This window comes from Camellia sinensis, chromosome 5 (genome assembly GCF_055761805.1).
Source record: "Camellia sinensis isolate YWXY chromosome 5, ASM5576180v1, whole genome shotgun sequence".
In the NCBI taxonomy this organism is placed as follows: domain Eukaryota; kingdom Viridiplantae; phylum Streptophyta; class Magnoliopsida; order Ericales; family Theaceae; genus Camellia; species Camellia sinensis.
The window spans coordinates 208,089,240-208,100,819 of NC_138965.1; the positions used below are offsets into that span (position 1 = coordinate 208,089,240).

Sequence of the window (11,580 nt, forward strand, 5' to 3'; positions counted from 1 at the left end):
CCTTGAGGTTTATATTTATTACATTTCCCCCCTCACATTTGGAAAATTACATCGACCCCTTGTTAATTTAATTTTATGTATATGATCATTACGGTGAGGGGAAATTGTTATTAAACTTTAAATCTCATGAGACAATTTGTAATGAAACTTTAAACCTTAGAGAAGGGAATATAATTTTCAAAAAGTGATAAGGGACTGTAATAAACAATAAACCTCAGGGGGTGTCAATGTAATTTATTCTAAAATATATAATTATTAAATGAGACCTAAAATAATTAAAAAAATTAAAAAATCAATTTACATTACAAAGGAAGGCTTAGAAAGAAGTCCCAAGGGTGGTTTGAAATAGTCTAAATAAGTGCAATGATAAAGAAGTGATATGTCTTAAATAAAATAATAATTTTTTTACATTTAAACTTTTTCGTATTATGATAAACAAGGATTACACTACGTACAAAACAAAACTCGATTTTAAAAGTTGTCTATAAATTGCAAGCAAAACGGTGAACCTTGGCCATATTCATACAAAGTTCCGAATTTCAACTTGGGCAGAGGCTCTCTCACTGAAGGCCGTGGTAAAAATGGTGTCACGCTGGGTCATTCTAATGGCAGTTTTGCTCTTCTGTGTCACTCAGGTATACACACACAAAGACAGAGAAAGAGAGTATGACTGCCAGTGCTAGTGCTAGTGCTCTGTTATTCGATTCTGAGAACCACTTATACATTTCAAAATAGATAACAACTCAACTTGTGTTTATTTTAATGTCTGCAGGTATCATCTGACGCAGAGATTGAAGAACACCAAACCCAGGTTTCATCTTCATCATCACCACCTCCACAACGTTATTATTATTATTAATGTTATGTACTTCTATATAATACACATATATTTTGTTCTACTGTCCTAGAGTATATATATTATAGTATGCTGTAATATCTGTTCCAAAATTGTATGTTTGTGTCCCAAGATATTCGAAATCAGTTATTCTCTGAATATAGAAGATATTTGCAGAACCAGACACCGATAGTGTCGTCGTTGTGAGTGTATTGGGGACACACTACTTATTTTGGGACCAGACATATGGTATACATTTTTTTCCCATTAAACGTTTATTTATTTTTATTTTATTTATTTTTGCTGAAAACTCTTACTTATTTGGATTCAACCTTAAAAATGATGGTGGTGGTAGTTGTAATATTGATGGTTTGAATGATGTAGTAGAGGTGGTAGGGTTTGTGATGGCGTGGTGGTAGGGTTAGAAAATGAATTTGCTCTCACCTATGTTCTAATTGGACTGAAATAGTGGATTTCATTTCTAAATTGTGCATTGATTCCACTAAAATTTAAATTTTATAGTTTTTTATCAATAACAAAAAGTGTATTATTTATCCACTCAAAGTGTAATAAATGATTATTTTTGGATGATCTAAATAAGTATATTTTTTTGACTTTTTATAAAATGTGGGTTGAGTGTTGATTGGGTTTGAACTTGAAGTAATGTAGAGAGGTGATACGATTTAAATAAAATGATATAATTTAAATATGACAGTAATTTTTTAATCTTTTGACTTTTTTAAATTATGATAAATAATTACACTTTGAGTTTTGTCAAATTTAAGCACGGTGAAATTTGAAGGAATGCATGGTCAACTATCTCAAAAACAAGCGTCTCCTTTGTTTGATATTTGATGATGCAAAAATGCTTAGACATTCTACAAATTTTATTAAAAATTTTATCAAATGTTTTATATGGGTGTGGAACTCACATGGTATTCATATTGTGTGATTCCACACCCATGTGCGATATTTGGTAAAATTTTTAATAAAATATTTGGAGTTTCTAGCATTACTCTTAATGATATGATTGAAACTCAAAAATATATACGTGCCTTTTATCAAACAACAATGATTCATCCCACTAAAAACATCACCACTAATAGCACTAATGCATTAAAAAAGTAAAAAAAAAAAAAATACAACTCCAACACCAAAATATCACTTCATTAATGACGAGACCCACTGTCACCTAATTAGTGGGAGCACTAATTAGTGCTCCCAAGCATTTTTCTTTATCAAATCCAAATTGCATAAAATATCTGACTTAAAAGAGTCTTGGCGGTAGTGGGACGGTAGCTGTGTGGTATGTCTCATTAATGTTTTTCACTTTGCTAAAAAAAACACATTAGAAAAACATTTTTTTTGTAGTTCTAAATATGAAAAATTATTTTATATGTTTAAAGATCAATCATATATAATCTAAGTTAGGGTAGGAGATACAAAAATGAGAGCCGCCACAATAAGGTATTAAGGACTTGTTTGAAATACTCTAAAAAAAAAAAAAAAAAAAAATTAAAAAGTCACTATTTTATTAAGTCATATCATCTTATTTAAATCAAATCACTTCTCTACCACATCACTTCAAATTCAATCTATATCTAATTCATATTTCACAAAAAGTCAAAAGGTGTATTTATTTAGATCATTTCAAATCATCCTTTAATATAAATTAAATAAATATATTTATTTAGAATTATTTTTTTTATTTTTATATATATATTTTTTGTAAAATATAAAAAATATATATTTATTTAGATCCTTTTAAATAATCCTCAAATAACAAGCGGAACAGATAGGATCTCATTCACATAATGCGTATTCTGAATATTTTATTTATTGGGAAAAAAATGTTAATAAATTTATCTTGTGATATGTGGTTCAGATTTAAAATATTTTATTTACATAGAAAAGATAGAAATTCTAAAAAAAATGTTAGTAAATTTATATGGTTCGAATTGAATTCTTATATAGTAAGACTTGTACTTATAATAAATTTAAATCACATAATTGCTTATTCTGAATATTTTTTACTGTGTGTTAACATATTTACTTTTTAATAATCAGGTGGTGAAAGGAGCAAACAGAAGGCTCTTGCCATTCCTGGGTAATCTCTTTCTCTCTGTAATTTGATTGGTCTGTTTGTTTGGGAAGTGAAGGAGGAGGGGAGACTAACTAGGGGTGTGTTTGGGGATGCAGATTGTGGAGGACTGTGCAAGGGTAGGTGTAGTGCGCACTCGAGGCCAAACGTGTGCAACAGGGCATGTGGCACCTGCTGCGTGAGGTGCAAGTGTGTGCCACCTGGAACATCAGGGAACAGAGAAATGTGTGGGAGTTGCTACACCGACATGACAACTCATGGAAACAAGACCAAGTGCCCTTAAAAATCAACTACTCAATCTCCCAGTGGACCCCATCTTATTATTAATTAAAATAATTACATAGTTAATTAGCCTTTCTGCTCTGCTAAACATTATATATATATATATATATATATTAATCCTTTTAATTATGGTTTCGGTTGTGAGAAATTAAAATATATGTAGCTGTGTTCCTTGTAGTAGTTCTGTTTGTTTGTTCCAATAGTATATCATGTGATGTTTGTAGTCTTAACTACTGTGCCCAAGGATGTTTCGTCTTAATTTTTTTTTATTGTCTCAAACATATACTTAAATCATTTGAGGAAGTAAAAATCTAACTTGTGATTGTAAAAATCAACTAGCAATAAATACATGATCGTACTATCTAAATTTATTATTATTATTATATTTTTATTTTTTGAGAATAATCTTTTATCCAAAATTTAATTTATAAATAAAGTGCTCATGACTTGTTGGAATGACATCTCATAGGCCCAACAACGTATTTTTGTTTTGGAAAGTTAATTAGAAGTTTTTTATTTTTTTAAAAAAAATATATATATAAAAAATAATGAGGTGATATAATTTAAAATAAGTTAAAAATTAAAATTAATTTGTAATCAAGTTTTCAAAACAGCCCGTAATTTTAAAAATCTTAATGCCAAGATGATAGTTGCTTTGGGGTGATCAAGGTGGTCCTTTTGTGGTATTGCATTTTTTGTAATTGGGCCAGCATTTTATCAGTCCAGTACAGCAAACTCCTTTTTGACATTGGTTTTGTTTGGCAAGGTTTTTTTTTTTTTTTTTTTAATTTTATTTCTTGCTGTTTAGAATAAAATTTATAAACAGATAAAATAGATTATAATAATTAATTAGATAAAAATATTACAGTAAATTCATAATTATTATTTTTCTTTTTTCATAAACATTGCATTTAATTATAAAAAAATCTAATCATATTTTTAAATATAAATATTTTAGTACATTCAAGTACTTAAAAATTTAAATAACTTACTAAAATAATTAATTTTTATAATAAAAATAATAATAAAAAAAATAAAAATGTTGTGGGTTAAAATATTTTGGGCAATGCTACATCCCCCTAAAATAACCCCCCCTAATCCCCCTAATTTCCATATCAAGTAAAAAAAAAAAAAAAAAAAAAGAAAACAGTTGCCCAAAATGGAAATTAGGGGGATTAGGGGGGTTATTTTAGGGCTCCAAATCATTTTCCAAATATTTTATCTCAAAAATATTCTAAAAGTAAGATGTAAGATGTAAATTTCAAAGTGAAGAAAAGCAGGCCACACCCAAAGAACAATGACACATAAAATTTGGAACTCTAAGAGCATTCTCAGCAGATTTTTTTAAAATTTATCTTAAAATATTATTAAAAATTTTATTTTCTATTTTACGAATTATTTTTTTATTTACTTTTCCCAACAAACTTCTTATTCTTTCTCTATTTTATTAAAATATTATTTTTAAATATTTTATATTTTATCATATTTTTGGGAAGGAGGTGCTCCAGATCAATGATGATGATTGAATAAGAGTAATTTTTTATTTTATAGGGGTGAACAGCAGCTCTTTACATTTAGGATGCAACTGTAGCTCAACTTAAAATAGAGTCTGGTTTAAGGGAATTGATGGAGTTGGTTTTATGAGAAAAAAACCTCCTAAGATAACTAAAAAATGAAAATAAGGGATTCAATGAAGATGCTCTAACAAGAGCTTTAATGAGGTGGCAAGGTAAAAATAAATAAAAAATAAAAGCTAAAACATCAGATTAATAGTTGGTTGATCCACCAGCAAATCAATTCTGGTTAGATCAATTTTTTCATAAACTCCCTAATCCATGGGATGAGTTATGCATTAAAACATATCCTGATTTTCTCAAAAAAATAGGGAAAGATGAATATGATAATCTTGGTTTTCGCATTAATTATGTTCTAAGGCTGATAGCAGATCGGTGTCTAGAAGTAAAGGCGAAAAAATAAATAAAAAATCAAATTTCTAACTCACCATATGGTCAAAAATGTTGTGATAAAATTTTAAAAGAAAATTGAAAAATTAGTTGTAATACATTTCCTAAAAGAAAAAGATTTTCCAAAAAGCGTAGAAAATATAAATGGAAACCTTGGAAAAAGAACAAAACTTTTTCAAAAAAGAAAAAGTATATTCGAAAAAAGAAACCAACAAGTGTTTCAAAAAAGAAAACTTGTAAATGTTACATTTGTAACGAAGAAGGTCACTATGCATCCGAATGCCCAAAACGGGAAAAAAGTGCAAAGAAAATGATCAAAGTCCTTGAAGAACAAGATTTTGAAATAATATATGGAGAAGAAATTTCTGATGAAGAAGAAATCTTATATGAAATTTCTAGTGATGAAGAAAGTTCAGATGAAGAACTAATCTTCATGATGACTAATAATAGTCAAGCAATATCTCAAGAAGCAGATAATATATCTCAACAAGAATTGCAGGCAATTCGACTTGGAGATGTAATCGGAGAAACTTTTACCGACGAAAAATTAGCAAAATTTGAAAAAATGCAAGAAGTTGCTGTTCCAGAAATTTATAAACTTTCAAAATTTAACTTCTTTTCAACAAGAGTGTTTGAACAATACAGTGGTAACACTCAAGCAAAATGGTCAGAAGAAGGAAATATTGATCTTCTTTTTTTTGATAAGAAAAAGGTTGCAAGATGGAAAAAGAAATATCCTGAAATTCAATATATTCATATTGGATTAATTCAAGTAACCATAACAGCCTTATTTCGCCAAGGGATAGATACTCCTATTTTGACAGTAATTTTTGACAAAAGATTTTCCGACCCAATGAAAGCAATCATTGGAGGAATTCAATCTAATTTGGCTAATGGAGTAGTTTGGTTTAATGTTAGACCAAATTTTTTTATTTCCATAAATGATCCTAATCTTGAAGATACAATCATAATAAGAATTAAAAAATTAGGAATGAAATCAAATTCTCATGATTTGGCTATTCGTTGGAAAACAATTCGCGAATTAACCAAATTTCCTGAAACAAAAACAAGATCAAACGATAATAAAATCGTTGAGATCTTTGAACCAAGACCATTTGACACGGTAATACAACCTCCTCTAATGAATTGGAACGATTTAGAAGTCCCTCGACAATGGTTAATCCAAGACCTAGTGGGACAAGGAGAATTTTCTAAAATAAAAAAACCTGCACAATTATAAATGCAGGCATCAGGAAAAAATTTATATATTGAAAATACAGTTCCAAAAATTAAAAGATCAACTTCTGTATTTGAAAAAGATTTTTCTAACAAATCATTTTCAAAGTTAAGCATTGGAGAATCAAGTAATAATTCTAATCAAGAATCTATTACTTCAAACAATGTTCAGATTCCTATTTTTCCAGGAACAAGAAAACTTGAACATATTAAGTCCGCATATATGTATCATTTTCAAACAAAAAATGATGATATTATTTTTTCTCCTAGCCAAGGAAAAAGAAGATATACATATGTATTGGGAACATTTAATTTTGCAGGTTATAAACCCTATAGCCTCAGTGTTCTCATAGATACAGGAGCTACAGTCAGCTCATGTAAATGGAATGCCATACCAAAAGAAAAATGGACATTAATGAAACATCCAATTTTAGTTACCGGAATAGATGGCAACCATACTTCCATACAATTCAAGGCTAAAAATATAGCTATTTGGTTAAATGATAGCAAATTCATTATACCAAAAATTTTATGTTTTCCGTATATGCGTGGTGATTTCCTTCTTGGCAATAATTTTATATATAAATACATTCCAATGCAAATACAGGAAAAGGCTATTTCATTAAGCATAAACAATGTCTTAATTTATATTCCCTTGTTAGAACAACATAAATACATTTGTGATAAAGAGTTTGCGCCCGTGCCGCGTGGTGATTTAACTCCCATCATCAAAACTATTGATGAATCACATTGGATTTATAAAATTTTAGAAAAAAAATTTAGTGAACATCCATTAAAACTATGGCAACGTAGTCCACGTTATTGTAGTTTAAAATTGAAAGACCCTAATGTTATCATTAGAGTAAGACCGATGATCTATACTGGACAAGATATAGATGAATTTGATATTCAACTCCAGGAACTTTTAGACAAAAAGTTAATTGAAGAAACTAAAAGTCCTCACTCTAGTCCAGCTTTTATGGTAAGAAACCATTCTGAAATTAAAAAAGGAAAAGCCCGAATGGTAGTCAACTATAAACGGCTAAATGAAAATTTAGAATTTGATGGATATTTTATTCCACGAAAAGATGTTTTGATTAACTTAACAAAAGGATCAAAAATCTTTAGCAAATTTGATTGTAAAAGTGGATTTTGGCAAATTCAATTGACTGAAGAGTCAAAAAACTTGACAGCTTTCAATACACCTAGAGGACATTACCACTAGAATGTTATGCCCTTTGGGTTAAATATTGCACCACAGGTATTTCAGCGGTGGATGGATACAATTTTTAAGGATCTTAAAGACTGTTGTGTAGTTTATATTGATGATATACTTATCTTCTCTAAAACCAAGGAGGAGCATAAGAAACATTTAAAATTACTTTGTGAAAGATTCCAAAAACATGGAATTATTTTGTCTCCAAAAAAGATTGAATTAGAAAAAGAATCAATTGAATTTTTGGGAATAATTTTAGATCAAAAAAGTTTAAAATTACAAGAACATATTTTGTCTTAAGTACGAGATTTTTCTAATACTCTTGAAAATATAACACAATTACAGAGTCTATTAGGCATTTTAAATTATGGACGAGATTTTATTAAAAATCTTTCAAAAATAGAAATTCCTTGGTTAACCAAATTAAGGAAAAATGTTATTTTTGAATGGACAGCAGAAGATGTTGTTTTAATTAAACAAATTAAAGAATATGTTAAAACTTTACCAGATGTTTATCTTCCTAAAACAGGTGATAAATTAATTTTAGAAACAGATGCCTCAGAAGCATGCTGGGGATGTGTTCTTAAAGCAATACCAAGTAATTTATGGTACGATAAAGAGATACCTTTATCAGAAAATGGGGTTAGACCAAGAAAAAATTTCAATACTCATAAAATTACAAAAAGAAGAGTTAATTTGTGGATATAATTCTGGAATATTTAAACTAAATGAACAGAAATATATTATTTTCGAAAAAGAATTACTTGCAATAAAATTGGCAATAAAGAGTTTTCATATTTATTTAGCCCCAGAAAATTTTATTGTACGCACTGATAATAAGGCAGTAAGAGATTTATTGATCAATAAAAAACCTATTGAACAAGGAAGAAGATTAGCCTGGTATAATAAAATTTCTGAATATACTTTTGAAGTAGAACATCTTAAAGGTACTAACAATTTTCTTGCAGATTTTCTTAGCAGAAATTGTTTTAGAGAATTAAATTGCTAAACAAGTAAATTTAATTTTTGCAGAAGACCTCTAGACCAAGAGGAAACAATGGATAAGGGTAAACAACCCGCTCAAGGAGATTGGGTGACAATTGCTAGAAAAGCAAACCCCAAAGAAGAAAAAGTTTATGTTGTGTTTGCAGGAAAACAACCTGGAATTTACACATAATGGAATGATTGCAAAACACAAGTTTGTGGATATTCCGGAGCAAGCTATAAAGCATATGATAGCATGACCAAAGCTAAAAAAACTTTTTACAGTGCACCAGCTATGCCTGTTTATCAAAAGAATTTTTGTCAAATGAGAACTAACCCAGTTCCAACTAATATTCAGACATCTAGACCAGATGAATCTGAAATAAAAGATTTTTTCAATCCTGGTATATCCAGAGAAATTTATACAGAACTTAATGGAGTTTGGAAAACTCACATTGTAGACAACAAAGTGAAATTTCGAAAACACATGGGAGTTTTGGCCAACAAATTAGCTGAGCAAACAGCTAAATTAAAAGATTTGCAAAATCTTTGTTTTAATATTCTTAAACAAATGAATTGGAATGAAGATTTTAATTTTGAAAAAATAAACAATTTTCTTCAACTATCAGATCTCATATCATATGAGTTTTCTGATCCAGTTTTTGAACAAATAAAAAGAATTTGTCTTTTTGAAAAAGCAAGAACTTTGCATCCAAAAGAAATTTTTATGTTAATAAAAAATCGGGTTGAAGATCATCATGATAAGATTAGACAAATCTTAGAACGATCTTATGATAAATTAAATTTGAAAGATGGAATTCCCAAAATAACCATCATGGCAAACCATGACATGTGGTTTTTTGAGGATATAGATTGGGGAATAACTAATCAAGTTATTTTCCAAATTTTAGATCCAATTCAATGGATAGATTATCCAATGATCATCAAAACAATGCTCTCATGGATAGTAAAAGGCTTTCGATGGAGCAAATATTTTACTTTCTAGATTTCCAGCACTGTTGGTTGGCAAGAACGAGAACATTTTTTCCAACCATACCAGATTTGGTATCTTAAAGAAACTGAAGATTTTGAATTTGAAGATGATTATTTAGATGAAGACCACAAGAGAGAGCGATTGGAAAATATCCAAAAACTTTCTTTAACATAATATTGGATAGACAGTCTAATATCTGTTTCACAAGTAGCGTCCAACATCCATGGCTCAGCAAAATTGCCATTCATGGTTACAGATGGAAGAATATTATTTGTAACCCATTTTCCTATAACATATCAAAGGTCTCCAACGCAAATTAATGAGGCTCTTGACATGTTAATAAATCTCAAAAAGAGAAATAATTTGGATCTTCCGTTGGAATTAGCCATGACCGTGGATGATGTAGAACATTTTCGGAATGAGCAATACAGCCAAGATCCGGATTCCCCTCCATCAGAGACTGATGAAGAATATCAAAATCTCATCAACAGGATGGAAGCATAGTGGACCCCACTATCAAATGCAGTTGTATCCTGATCGACTCCAACCTTATCCAGGACACGTAGAGCAAGCTGCATTTTTTGGCGGAAAGTGATCAGCCTCATCTTTTCAGCCGACGCTACACGACAAATCACCTTAGTCAAAGCTTATCTAAAACAGTCTATCTCTTTGAAAACCGGGGAGGGTAGACAGTACTATCAGTGTATATAATTGAAAAAACTGTAGTAAAGAGCAAATAATTGTAGTCCTTTTATATTTATTTTTGTCTCTTTGTATTTATTTTTAGGAAAACTTGTCAAAAAGCCTATGACTAGGCTTGCCTAAAGAGTTAGAACTTTGCAACTTTTATACGAAAAGTCTTGCAAAGTTAGATATGGAGTTAGATATGTTAGATATGCATTAAGTTAAGTTTTTGTTTGTATTCACCACTTTGAATTACAAAACTAAAAAGGAAATGAGCTTTTTTTACTTATGGAATTATGGTGGAGTTATGGAATTATGATAGAGAACTTTAGAGACAAAGAAGAAAGCAAGAAGATAGAGAGAAGTTGAAGGGAATTTACATAATTCTAATTTAGTCAAAATATAATTTGTATCTGCTTGCAAATTAGTATCTCCTGCAAAACCACATAAATTTTCTTTTATGATTTTTGCAAACTCAGCTAAAATTGTGTCAAGTGTGAGAAAATTTGTTAACAAAGCCGTTTTTTGACTTTTTCCAATTTCAGATTTTTCCCACTGTCTTAACCACTGCAACACATCTCCCTGGAGAGTTGCTGCAATATAATCAAGGAATTTTTCCTTTGACCAACTATTTTTATAATTGGTAATTATGATGGACAAGGATTGTGCCCAATCATCTATTGCTTGTGGTTGATCCTTAAAAGGAACATGAGACAAGTCTAAATAAGTACTGTACGAGGAGCAAATATTCCGGCAAGCCCGTACTCCTTTCTTCCGAGCTCCGTCGATGTCCGATCACCTGCGAGCAAGTAACGGTGAGCTACCCGGCGGTGTGTGGCCGGAAAAACCCTCCGACGGTCAAGTTAGCACACACCTTAGGATGGATAGAGAGAAGGGAGAGAGTGTTTTAGTGTAAGAATTCCTTACAGAGATGTTCGTGTGTCGCGTATGGAGGGCGCAGACATGCTTATATACCTTCTGAGCCCCATATCTACTCCCAGTCATCTCCTGACACGTGGCTCTGCTATCCCATCCGTCAGCATAGATCTTGCTGAACATCACCTAATCTCAACTGCCTGACTTCACAGCTGGAGCTCGGAAGCCGAGCTGCTCTACCACGGCCATGCCATGCCTCATACCCAAGCATTTCCCTGGCAAAGTCCAAGGGGGGACCGGGCTAGGCGGCATCTCGGCAAAGCCTAGCCCGAAGCACCCCGTGGCCAGCTTTCATGCCGGTCAAACGGTAACCTCGGCCGACCGCGCCTTTCCGGGCGCCGGTCACTC

At 30.9% G+C, this 11,580-nt stretch overlaps 1 protein-coding gene across 1 annotated transcript; it reads left to right on the forward strand.

The window, feature by feature from the left end:
* Positions 1-347: 347 nt before the first annotated feature.
* On the forward strand, positions 348-3,453 carry LOC114317769 (snakin-2). Its single transcript, XM_028264530.2, has 4 exons — positions 348-635; positions 773-811; positions 2,903-2,942; positions 3,035-3,453. Exons 1-4 carry the CDS (start codon positions 582-584, stop codon positions 3,217-3,219), a joined length of 318 nt encoding a protein of 105 aa, XP_028120331.2. The 5' UTR covers positions 348-581; the 3' UTR covers positions 3,220-3,453.
* Positions 3,454-11,580: the final 8,127 nt, after the last annotated feature.

What these genes read in the sequence shown, in the direction of transcription:
- LOC114317769 (XM_028264530.2), top strand. Translation starts at nt 582, where the DNA reads ATGGTGTCACGCTGGGTCATTCTAATGGCAGTTTTGCTCTTCTGTGTC. An exon ending in TGCTCTTCTGTGTCACTCAG is followed by an intron (nt 636 to 772) that starts GTATACACACAC and finishes TAATGTCTGCAG; the next exon opens with GTATCATCTGACGCAGAGAT. An exon ending in TTGAAGAACACCAAACCCAG is followed by an intron (nt 812 to 2,902) that starts GTTTCATCTTCA and finishes TTTAATAATCAG; the next exon opens with GTGGTGAAAGGAGCAAACAG.